A 13,351-nucleotide genomic window follows, 5' to 3' on the forward strand; every position below is an offset into this window, starting at 1 on the left:
GTTTTGTGCCTGTAAGGAGATGTAAAAGAAGACTAAATTGATTCTGTGTGATCCCATCAGGTTTCAGGTTTAATAGGGCTGTATAGGTGTATTAAAGATTTTGGAGGCCAAGTCAAAACCTGCCATCCAGGATTTTTGGGCAATCCCACCAAATATGAAGTTGAGTGCCAGACTCTGAACAGCAGTGAAAACAAGCTCCATGGTAATCAGAAGCATATTTTGATAGTCCAACAGGAACCAAGTACAAAAGGGTTAACACCGTAAAGTTATGTTTCCACAGCAACAACAGTAGAAGAAGCAGCCTTAGTGGCGGACCATAGGGTAGACAATTCGGTAGCATTAAATGAGCGATTAAGGTCTAGTTCCCAATTGGAGACATATGAGGGGGAACCAGTGTTAGTACTAGCTAAAATTTACTGGTTCTCGCTCTGGCTGCAATAGGAAAATGTCACATTTTCCTATAGTAGCGAGTGCGAGAGATAAGCGACAATGTCGCCTCTCTAATGAGACCTGCATGCCTTCAGGGGCATACCAGGCCCTTAGGTCTGGTAGGGATTTTAAGGGGAACACCCCTACGCCGAAAAAACGCCCAAAATCCATACCAGACCACTATCTGAGCACGCAGCCCGGCCGGTCAGGAAAGGGGGCGGGGACCCCCCTTCTGAGCTGTACCAGGTCGCCTGCCCTCAACATGGGGGGGTGGGTGCTTCGGGGGAAGGGGGCGCCCTGTGGCCCCCCCCACCCCAAAGCACCTTGTCACCATGTTGATGAGGACAAGGGCCTCTTCCCGGCAACCCTGGCAGTTGGTTGTCGGGGTCTGCTGGTGGGGGCTTATCGGAATTCGGGAGCCCCCTTTAATAAGGGGGCCCCCAGATCCTGGCCCCCCACCCTTTGTGAATGAGTATGGGGTACATGGTACCCCTACCCATTTACCTGGGGGAAAAAGTGTTAAAAAAAACCACACAACACAGGTTTTCTTTCGACTTCTGGGGTCTTCTTCCGACTCCTTCGCGCTCTCCTGTTCTTCTCTGAACTGTATCTGTACTCATTCACATAGGGTGCGGGGCCGGGATCTGGGGGCCTCCTTATTAAAGGGGGCTCCCGGACTCCGATAACCCCCTCGTCCGCAGACCCCAACAACCAAAGGTCAGGGTTGTCGGGAAGATGGGGACAAGGTCGGGGACATGGGGACAAGGTCGCCCCCCTTCCTCCAAAGCACCCACCCCTCCATGTTGAGGGCATGCGGCCTGGCACAGTTCAGGAGGGGGGGCTCGCCTGTCCCCACCCCCTTTCCTGACTGGCTGGGCTGCGTGCTTAGATAAGGGTCTGGTATGGATTTTGGGGGACCCCCACGCCGTATTTTCGGCCTAGGCAGTTCCCCTTAAAATCCCTACCAGACCTAAGGGCCTGGTATGCCTCTAGAGGGGGAACCCATGCTGTTTTTTTATTTAAAATTTGGTGTGGAGTCCTCCCTTAAGATTCAAACCAAATACAGTGCCTGGTATTGGCGGGAATCCAATTTGGATCCCCGCACCAGTGTGAACCCGGCCTTAATGTCAGTGATACTGGTCAGGAAAGGAAAAGAAAAAATTTTCATTTCCCGATGTGAGGGCCGGCTCGGCGCTGGCTCCCACGAAGGGGCTCGCAGGGTGTCAATCTCGAGATCGACGAGATTGACACAATATCACGGGCATCTACTGTACGCATTCAAAATTAAACATCTGGGATAGTTGGCAACTGAGATAAGGTAAATGGAAATTTTTTTTGATTTGCAAATATTGGAACAGTTCCGATTAAGTCCAAATGTATCACACAAAGTAGGAAAATAATGTATAAAGGAGGCAGATACCAAACTATATAAATGGGATAAATTAGCTGTATCCCATGCTTTGAAAGAATTAGGAGCGATCCAGGCAGGGTAAACAGCGTGATTTTTAACACAAGAAAGGAACAGCAAATGAGGAGATTGAAGGCCAAGAGAAGTTTTGAATCTGTCCCAGATGGATAAAGAATGTTTTGTGACAGGATTGCGAATGAAAGTCCAATCAGTTGGTCTTAACCAGAACATGTTTGATACTGAAATAGGGTTACAGTCAATATACTTGTTACCCATACAGCAATTTCTTTCATTGCATGGTATTTTGGTAAATGTGCAGCATGACAGTAAGCAGAAATATTTGGGAGACCTAAACCTCCGCAGCATTGTGGGAGACAGAGAGTGGATTTAGAGGTTCGAGGTTTTGTTTTACCCCAGATAAAGGAGATAATTCTCCATTGTATAAGCCGTAAAAAATGAGATGGAACTGGGATGGGCAAAACTCTAAAAGATATAAAAACTTGGGCAATATAGCCAACTTAATTACATTAATTTTGCCTATCCAAGATAGAGGGCTAGAGAACCATTGTGATAATAATTCAGTAACCTGTTTTAGTAATGGAGGGAAGTTAGCTGAGTATAAGTCAGTTATCGTAGGAGTGAGTTGTATTCCTTGGTATGGAAGCCTATGAGGTGTCCAAGAGAAGGGAAGTGAATCTTTAGTAAGCTGAAGGTCTGAAGGAGGCAAGGAAATGTTGAGTACAGTAGATTTTTGATAGTTCACTATTAAGCCTATAATGTGTGCAAAACGGTTTAGGACAGAGAGGAGATTAGGTGCTGTCATATGGGAGATGACATGAAGAGTAATGCCGCATACACACGACCGGACTGTCCAGAAGACTAGGTCCAACGGAATCAGTCCATCGGAAAATCCGATCATTTTTCACATAAAAAAAAAAAAATAATCATACGGACCTAGAAATAGAACATGTTTCAAATCTATCCGACTGACTCAATTCCTATCGGGAAAACCATTCGTCTGTATGCTGGTCTGACGGACCAAATACGAAGGGAAGCTATTGGCTACTGAACTTTCTTTTTTAGTCCCGTGTTACGTCATCACGTTCAAAAAGAACGGACTTAGTTAGTTTGTGTGTGGGCAAGTCTGTTCGTTCGGAAGGTCTGTCGGAACTCCGCCGAAAGTCCGTTGGGAAGACCGTTGGACCTAGTCTGCCGGAAAGTCTGGTTGTGTGTACGTGGCATAAGGTTTTTATCTGCAAAAAGACATACTTTACGATGACAGCCAGCTAATTCAATAACTTTTATATTTGACTCAGATCTAATTAAATGGGCCAAGGGTTCAATAAGGAGTGCAAATAGGAGGGGGGAGAGAGGACACCCTTGGCGCGTGCCTCTTCCAATAGGGAGAGGGTCTTATTTAAAACCGGCATATTTGATAAATTCATTCGGCTTGACATATGAGGATAAAATCCACTTGAAGAATATATTGTAAGTATGGCTATGAAACAGTGTCAAATGCTTTTCTTATATTGAGCGATAAAAACACACAGATAGAGGTCTGGATTTGACAACAAGAGCAAGTATGGTAAGGTATGTCCCTGGAAAACCAGTGAATCTTTTGCTTTAGCTGCAGCTAGAAGTTGTTTCTTGGTACGGAAATATTGAAATCTGGCGATATCGCGTGGTGTTCCATCAGCTTTGCGAGGTGTGAGGACTCTGTGAACCCTGTCCATCTCCATTTGTTCTACTGGTATGGAAGGCTGAAGTTTTTGAAATAGGGATAGCATAGTGGCTTGCAAATCAGTGACAGATTCTGGTATTCCACATATACGGATATTGGAATACCGGGCCCTATGTTTGTAATCTTCTAAAAAAAAGGACTGCGTTTTCCTCTTTGAAGTTTTCAAATTCAACTGCATAAGCATGGGTGTTATTTTCAAGTTCATCAACCCGCAGTTAAATGTTTGCAGTGTGTTGGCGCAGTTCTCTGATTTCCCTAGTCAGACTGTTTTTTATATAATCTGTAGTTTGTTTAATCACTTAAAGAGGTGTTCCCAGTTAAAAGAAGAAATAAATAAAAGTCAGCAGCTACAAATACTGCATCTGCTGACTTTTAATAATCGGACACTTACCTGTCTAAGGGTCCAGCGATGCGGGGGATCGAAGCCCCGCTCGTCTCCCCCTCCGTTTCGGCAGCAACAGCATTGTAACTGTGGGCACCCGGTTGTGGCTTCACAGCCGGGCACCCACTGCGCATACGCAAGTGGCGGCGCACGCTGTGAGTCGCTGTGCAACCATCTGGGACCGGTCACGTGTCACAGATGATTGACAAGAGGGAGAGGGCAGAGCTGAGCCCTTCCTGCGTCGAGTGGAAGTGATGTCAAGAGCCCAAGCACTGAAAGAGGCAGACTATGAGGGACCCCCTAGCAACAGCCATTTAGAGACATGCTTGGCCAGTCCATCACCTTTACCCTCAGCTTCTTTAGCAAGGCAGTGGTCGTTTTGGAGGTGTGTTTGGGGTCGTTATGTTGGAATACTGCCCTGCGACCCAGTCTCCAAAGGGAGGATATCATGCTCTGCTTCAGTATGTCACAGTACATGTTGGCCTTCATGGTTCCCTCAATGAACTGTAGCTCTCCAGTGCTGACAGCATTCATATAGTCCCAGGCCATGACACTCGCACCACCATGCTGGACTGTAGGCAAGACACACTTGTCTTTGTACTCCTCACCTGGTTGCTACCACACACGCGTGACACCATCTGAACCAAATACATTTATCTTGGTCTCATCAGACAACAGGACATAGTTCCAGTAATCCATGTCCTTAGTCTGCTTGTCTTCAAACTGTTTGCAGGCTTTCTTGTGCATCATCCTTAGAAGAGGCTTCCTTCTGGGATGACAGCCATGCAGACCAATATGATGTAGTGTGCGGCGTATGGTCTGAACACTGACAGGCTTACTCCCCCCCCCCCCCCCCCCAACCCCTTCAACCTCTGCAGCAATGCTGGCAGCACTCATACATATATTTCCCAAAGATAACCTTTGCATACGACTCTTAGCACGTGCATTCAACTTCTATGGTCAACTATGGCAAGGTCTGTTCTGAGTGGAACATGTCCTGTTAACCACTTCCCGACCAGCGCACGACGATGTACGTCGTCAGAATGGCACGGGCAGGCATATTGGCGTACCGGTACGTCCAATATTCAATGCTGCCCTGCCATCGGGAGCGTGACGCTGGCGGCGCGCTCCCGCGCTGGTCGGGACCCCCGTGAGTCCGGTCGCAGGACCCGCGGACTCTATCGCCGCGGGCATCCCCGTGAACGTCATACGGAGCGGCCGAATGGAGGAAATGCTGTGTAAACAGCATTTCTCTATTCTGCCTAGCAACTAGTGACGCTGATCTCTGCTCCATGTGATTGGAGCAGAGATCAGTGTTCACTAAATGAAAGCCCAACCCCCCCACAGTTAGTAACACACCCCTAGGAACACTTAACCCCTACACTGCCACCCCCTGGTTAACCCCTTCACTGCCAGTGTCATTTACACAGGAATCACTGCATTTATATAGCAGTGATTACTGTATAAATGACAATGGTCCCAAAAATGTGTCAAAAATGTCCGATCGGTCCCCCACAATGTCGCAGTCACAATAAAAATCGCTGATCGCCGCCATTACTAGTAAAAAATAATAAAAAATTATTATTAAAAATGCTATAAAACTATCCCTATTTTGTAAACGCTATAACTTTTGCGCAAACCAATCAATAATCGCTTATTGCGATTTTTTTACCAAAAATATGTAGAAGAATACGTATCGGCCTAAACTGAGGGAAAAAAAATGTTTTTTTATATATTTTTGGGGGATATTTATTATAACAAAAAGTAAAAAATAATGCGTTTTTTTCAAAATTGTCGCTCTATTTTTGTTTATAGCGCAAAAAATAAAAACCGCAGGGGTGATCAAATACCACCAAAAGAAAGCTCTATTTGTGGGAAAAAAAGGACGTCAATTTTGTTTGGGAGTCACGTCGCACGACCGCGCAATTGTCAGTTAAAGCGACGCAGTGCTGAATCGCAAAAAGTGGTCTGGTCTTTGACCAGCAAAATGGTCCGGTCTGCAAGTGGTTAAACCATTGTATGGTCCTGCCACCGTGCTTTAGCTCAGTTTCAGGGTCTTGGCAATTTTCTTATAGCCTAGGCCATCTTTATGTAGAGCAACAATTCTTTTTTTTTTTTTTAGATCCTAAGTGAGGTCTTTGCCATGAGGTGCCATATTGAACTTCCAGTGACCAGTATGAGAGAGTGAGAGCGATAACACCAAATTGAACACACCTGCTCCCCATTCACACTTGACACCTTGTAACACTAACAAGTCACATGACAACTGGGAGGGAAAATGGCTAATTGGGCACAATTTGGACATTTTGACTTAGAGGTGTACTCACTTTTGTTGCCAGCGGTTTAGACATTAATGGCTGCGTGTTGACTGCTGAGTTATTTTGAGGGGACAGCAAATTGACACGGTTATACAAGCTGTACACTCGCTACTTTACATTGTAACAAAGTGAAATTTCTTCAGTGTTGTCACATGAAAAGATCTATATAATAAAATATTCACAAAAATGTGAGGGGTGTACTCACTTTAGTGAGCTACTGTCAGGATTATATGCATAAAGAACTTCAGGGATTTTGTACCAAAACATCATACATTTTGTAAACAGTTTCCTTATAAGAAACACAAAGATGACCTAGCAGCAGTCTCCCAAATTCTATTCAATTTAGGCAGTAAGAAGTGTCGCTGGTTCAAATCCCAACCACGACACTACCTGCCTAGAGTTTGCATGTTCTCCCTGTGCCTGCGTGTGTTTCCTCCGGGTACTCCGGTTTCCTCCCACAAACCAAAGACATGCAGGTAGGTTAATTGGATTCTGTCCAAAATTGGCCCTAGTATATGAATGGGACCTTGGATTGTGGGCTCCTTGAGGGTAGGGACCAATGTGAGTGTGCAATGTACAGGGATAAGGACAATTATAGACACTCAGGTTGAACTGGATAGACTGGTGTCTTTATTCAACCTTACTATGAAACTATGAAGAAGCATTTTAAAGGAGCTTATATATTGATCTCCAATTCAAATTGTGTGGGTTAAGGCTGTAGCATGGGCATATAATGCCTAAATTGTAAATAAGAATAAAACATACAAGTAGGTAATTTTTTGTGTAGCCTTAAAGTGGATGTAAACCCACTCTCATCATTTCTAAATGACTTCCATAGTGCTGATCTATAAGGATATACATGCCTCCTGCATGTATCCTTACCTGTCAAATATCTCCCCTTTAGCTGTTTGCAGCTGTGCAATACTCCGGATTCTGTGAGCGGCTCTGTTGTCCTTGGTGGGTAGAGTCATGATGTTAGTAGACTCCCTGTCCACCGCTACACTGCCCTTGGCCAGGCATCAATATTTCTTACACTGAACTTCTGCTTGTCTTATGGATTATGCCCCATGATCACTAACATCCAGTCAAACCAGGAAAGTCACCACATGACTTCAGCATGCCCAATCATGCCGCCAATCGAGCCACCAATCCCGGGAGAGCTGGAGCAGAAAGGAGGGGGGATGTGAAGTACACAGAATGCCTCTCTCACACTTGTGCATGATATAAGGAAATCATCTGTCACTCACAGCAAGGGGGAAGAAAGAGACACTTATTTCTCTGTGTGTCTGTTTTTATCTTACTGAAGAAAGATAAAAGGATTGCTCAGAGCTGGATTAACTCATCGTGGCAAGACTGGGCACAGCTGAAGTGACATCCTCTGCTGTAACAGATATGAGTCTTAATTAAATGTTTTTTTGGGGGTTTACGTCCACTTTAAGTCTTTAAAAGTGTGACGTTTTCAGGTGGTTGGACAGAGATGTTTTAGTTCGAATATACGAGTTTTGGGCCCAAGGCCTTATTTCAGTCTGAGAGACTTTCTGGAATCTCTGGGTTATATAGAGCGTTAATTAAAAGGGAGCTTAGAAATGCAATTAAATATTTTTTGCTTAAATCGCTGCCAGATGGTGAGTGAAACAAAATCACAGGGGACAAGAAGTAGGGTTTCACTGTTTTAAGAGTCTGTGCACAAGCAGACCAAATCAAATAGTTGGGATGTATGGGGGTGCATTTGGGCTCTTACTATTTCAGTTCATCTGTTAGAGGCATACTGAGCAGACCCAGACCAGGATACTAGCTGATGTAAATTAGTAGCCACATAGTAATTAGTTAGATCAGGAACACCCAATCCACCTCTAGCCTTTGAAGGATACAACAGAAAAACTAGCAATTCTATATATTTTATAATGCTATATAAAATTTGTAAAAGCCCTGTGAGAGCTACGTAAATGAGACATGGGCGTGTATAACAATTTAGGTAGTACAGACATTTTATGTGCTGTAATATGACCCATAAAAGTGGAAGACTATCCCAGAGTTTAAAATTTTAGTGCCATTCCCGAATCAAAGGGGGGAAATCTGCCTCAAATAAAGTGGAGTAAGCTGGGGTAATGCAGACACCTAGATATTTAAGAGAACCTGTACACTAGTAGTAAGAATAGTAAGACTAAAAGCTGAGAAGGAGGGATGTGGATACCTTTTGAATACTGCTTTATTGTGTAGGTACCTGGATTTGTTTGCTGTGTATTTCCACCAGTGGTTTGTATATTTTACTTCAGTTTTCCTTAAACTACTTACATACATGAAACCATTTGATTAATAAGAGCAACAAAGGCTAGTTAGCAATTAGGGGCATCACGTACACTCTGCTCTCCACTGGCCAATGAAAAGAACGCCCAAACACTTGGCGCACTTAAACTATTTTGAAAAATTAGGCTTTAGGCGTGTTTTTATGCTGCTTTTCTTCTGCCAGCCCAAAGTTACTAAAAAATGGTTGACTGCTTTAGAATACTATAAATACATTTCTTTTAATATATCCCTTTCATTTTACTAAGTGAACTACAATACATCAATAACATTGCATCCTGTTGTATTCTTACATCCTTCATTTGAGGATTTGATTAGATTGAACAGGCCACACCTGAAAACTGAAACTAGAATGTGTCATTCTTTCCCATAGGAAGGCAAGTAAACATGGCACTTCTAAAATACACTAAAGCACCTTATTGCAGAACTAAACAAGTACAGTACATACATGTCTCCTTCACAGCAATGTGTTTAAGCCAAGTCTACAAAAAAAAGCTGCGATTCTGTTCAAAGGTCTGTTGTGATGGCCTGGAAGCCCTTTCCAAATAAACGGGCTGCCTTAACTTGCATCACAAGTGCATGTGGAAATACACTGCAAATATTTAAATCTGAATCTATAAAATGAAATTATAAGGTTTAATTGATTTCATGAGGTCAAAGTCTGTGTTCAGTTACTGTTCAATACTTGTTCATACTCTATTTCTGGACTATAGTTGCTGTCAGGTATCAAAATTCAACTATGTTTTAAAAAGGAACAAAAAAAAAAATCAGAAATGAAATCCTTTTTATATAGATGTCTATAAAACCACTTTCTTTTAGACAAGGACGAGTGGTTTACAGGAAAATTGTGGCACATATTGCCATTGCAAGGTAATAAGAAACTTAATTTCATAATCCTGTGCTGTAGACTTATTACAAATCAATTGTCTGAATAAGTGTCTATAAAATGCTAGTAATTTTGGAGACAGCAGTAAATGAACAGGGAAATACAATAAAATATAGAAAACATTATTACTTTCCCAATCGATATTTTATTCATTGCAATGTCAAATTCAAAAATGTCAAGCTACCGTGACAAAATAAAGTCACTAACAGATTATATTGTATCGCACATAAAAGGAAATTGAACACACAAATTATGAAGATTTGCAATCAAGCATTAGTCTTTTTTTATCTGAATCTCATGAAGTTCATAAGCATTATAAATGTACACAGTGCCTGTTTAGGTTACAACTAGGCCAGTTATATCACAAGCGTGCAAAAGAAGTCAACAATGTCATGTCTATCCGCACCAACCTAGCTGAAAGATTAAAAATAGGAGGTACAATTGGCCAGGTAAGAACATCTTGTCCAGTTATGGTTTACTTTTTAGGTAGTTCTACATCAGAGAAATTGGCTCTCTGCTCTACAGGAATAAACGTGCATGCCCATGTGACCTGAATGTACTTGTTAAGGCAAAAAGCTGCTAAAAGCCCTTTCCAGACAGTTGAGTTTCGCTTGTACAACCAGTCGTCCATTGAGGCTTGTGGCCTCCATTAATACAAACTCTTTACCATTACTGATCAACTTGGTGAGCAGGGAACCCACTGTATGATAGAATAACCCAGGGAATGAAACAACGAGGCTTATTTAATCATGTGAAGCCATGGTGGCCAGATTTCCACTGAAAAGAAAAACTCTGATCATAAACGCACAAAATACCATGATCATGAAGGGGTTATACTCAAAGTAGATATGGCATACATATTTTTTTTTATTTTTACAGGTTAACTAATTTGTGAGATGTTTAATAAGAAAAAGTGCCTGTTTATGGGAGCTGAAGGTAAGTCTCCATGCATCGGTTACTGTAGATAACCTGTGCTCTGCATGCATCTCGGAAGTAACTGAAATTAAGTCATCTATTTCCACAGGCGTGTGCAGCTCATTGTCACTACTAGAGAAAACGAGAGTCATTTTTGTTAAATTATCTTTGTCTGTAAAGATAATGCATCTGACATCAGTCAAACTGTGGATTTTTATTTGGTTAAAAGTTGAAGATAAAGAACACAAGCCTGGAAGCAATGCTTCATCATGTACAAGAGCAACAGATGTGTTTGTAAGTGCTAGCCATGTATATACACCCTGCGCCCTCCCTGTTTCAACTTTAATGGCTGTGTACATCAACAAGCGCATATCTCCTAATGGTGGCTTGAAGCCGTTGATGTTCTCATGAAGGAGATAGACCATATCTGCTAATGCATTTTTGAAGTTACAAGTCAGTTTGAAGCCATTAGAGCAGACAATGTCAGATACATCAGCATTCCAGTCAGTTGACAGTTCCATCAGATCCATACTCAGCAATGGATGACTGACGAGCCTTTCATAGCTCAATTCAGGCATCAACATTTTTGCTAAGTCTTGACATAGCTGCAGGGTACAGCGGTTGTCAAATGTATATACAGCCAGAGGCGAGGACTCAAATGCCCCCAGGAGGTGTACACTTTGCCCTCCAAAACAAATGTGAAGTTCTTGCAAAGAAGTCAGAGGAAGAGAACAAAAAAGTTTCGGAGCATGGCCCAGAAATAAAATAAAGAAAAGATCTGATGTGAACGCAAGTAAACAGGCTGGCTGGGGTTCTTGAAGATGCTTGCAGCCAAGAGAATGCCAATATAGCCCTTTAAATGTAGTCTTGTCAACATGAAAGCCTGGCAATGTGCAGATGAGGTAATCCAAAAGTTCATCAAAAGAGTAGTCCATCAGTTTGAAATACTTATTAGGAAACTTCAGGAATGCAAGTGAGACCAAACTACCACTCTCTCCTGTGACAGAATAGCATTTTTGGCCATCACAATCTTCTGATCCTTTCCTCAAGGACAATTCAAACAGCACCAGCTGTTCAGCATTTTTATCATCTACATGTGATTGGCCAATGCTGTAAACCTTTACCTTGTTGTCATATGGATCAAAAGTAGCGCAACCTTTATTTAGCCTGTTTGACTCTATGAATGGTAAATACTTTCCAAATGGCAAATCTTTAATAAACGAAAGACTCCGAATGTTCTGTGTGCTATCAGCTTGTATGCTGTATAATTCTTTAGCTTGCTTAATAACATTCTGAATGGTTGGCAGATTTCTTTTTTTATAAAGATAAGAAAACTTGCTAAAAAGACTTTGCAGGTTGTATTTCTGATGTGTTAAATTTTGGCACACAGAGCTATCGCTGTTAGAATCAGAGTCACGCTGGTAAGCACGAGGCTGCTGGAGGATACCCTGGTGAGTTGGGCAGCAAAGCTTGTTCTCCTTTAATTCATTTTCAGGAAGCATATTGGTCTCAGAGAGATTACAATGCAATATATCATTGCACTCAGGTTGCTCATTATCAAGCGTCTTCATCTTGGAGGAGGACATCTGCTGGAAAAAAGTGTGGTCAGATTCCATTTGAAAGAAATCGCGGTCACCAGATACACTTTCTAAATGCTTCCCTTTGGTCTTGGCAGGAATTTTCTGAGCGGCAGATGAAATATTTTGATGAGAGCATTTGCTGTTACAGAGCTCTCTGCAGAGAAGGTGACTTGGTTCACGTTCTGTGTCAGACAGAAAGTCAAAATATTCACTAATGGATGATCTATTTTTCCTTTTCTCATTCTCTTCTTTCAAATGTTTCTCTTGAGAGTCAGAACATTTTCTTGTGAAGCAAGAATATGAATTAGCAGTCACAGGATTTAGATTTTGCCTTTCAACAACTGCCATCCTGGCTTGTCTCGTAGGCGGCAACGGGATGGATCCAATGTCAAGAAAAGATACCTTTCCAGGGTTTGCCCGAGGTTCTTGTATTTTCTGTTTAAAATGTTAAAGACAGGAAAGAGCCCAATATTCCCCTTGTGCACACACATCATTTTCAAAGAAAAGATCATTCATTGTGTGATTGGTGCTGATTAAGAATTTAGCCGGTTTCCATCACTTACTTTACAATATTTTACATAATTTGAAGTACTGTTTTGGTAGAGTTTTGCCAAAAAGGTTATGCTTCAACTTCATTTTCTTTGAGTTTTTCACATATATATTTTACTTAACCTAGCATGCCGCTCAAAAGAGATTGAAAAAAATATATTTTTATTTTAGTTTCAAATATGTTGGCGTCATGGACACCATATAGAAACAGATCAAATCAGCTACTAAGCAAGGATCTTTGTAATGACACATCAAGACAAATTGTAGATTGTCAATGCAACAACGGGAAGATAGGATGACAGGAAAATCTAAGTTGGACATATTGTTTACATTAGAGAAGGTTATTAAGTGCCAATATAAAACGCAGTATATATATTGAAAATAAGCTGGCATGGCCTAAAAAGTGCCCAAAGGTAACAATACTACTGGCAAGTGAGTTTTAATTTTTTAGATGTATCCCTTTGGAACACTTTTGATTAGAAGCCAAAGCTATACACAAGGATTTGATGTCTCCTTCAGTCCAAAAATAAGTACAGACTCTTTCAAGGCAAAACTATACTACATCACTCAACTGTTAAGTGCCAAAGCCTCCACAGCCCAATGAAGTTTTGACATCTGCTAAAAGGTTGGGGGAGAGGCAAAGCGCTAGGAATGGATAGGTCTTAATCTTGTATGGAGAGAAGTAGAGGCTCCATGTACAACCTAGACCTAAAATTCAACAGATTTTGCAGGGACACAGATCAAATTAAATACCTAAGCTGCTTATACGAGTATCACAAGGAACTAGGCACATTTTGTTAGACTAGCTACTGTCGAACAATCCTCTTAAAAAAAACAGC

The 13,351-nt window shown here is 41.9% G+C and overlaps 1 protein-coding gene across 2 annotated transcripts in view; it reads right to left on the reverse strand.

Moving 5' to 3' along the window:
* The window catches only part of KIF16B (kinesin family member 16B), a 566,152-nt gene that overhangs the window by 180,177 nt on the left and 372,624 nt on the right, over window positions 1–13,351 (reverse strand). Inside the window, exon 23 of one of the 2 annotated variants that reach the window (XM_077485928.1) lies at window positions 9,591–12,398. The exons of the other annotated variant lie outside the window; for it this stretch is intronic. Within the exon in view, the coding sequence (XP_077342054.1) occupies window positions 10,353–12,398 (2,046 nt within the window). The 3' untranslated portion in view covers window positions 9,591–10,352. Of the gene's footprint in view, window positions 1–9,590; window positions 12,399–13,351 lie in introns of those variants that run through there. 2 annotated transcript variants of the gene reach the window in all.

Source organism: Lithobates pipiens, unplaced genomic scaffold (genome assembly GCF_037356315.1).
Source record: "Lithobates pipiens isolate NorthernLeopardFrog02 unplaced genomic scaffold, aLitPip1_a1.2 Scaffold_18, whole genome shotgun sequence".
NCBI classification, from domain to species: domain Eukaryota; kingdom Metazoa; phylum Chordata; class Amphibia; order Anura; family Ranidae; genus Lithobates; species Lithobates pipiens.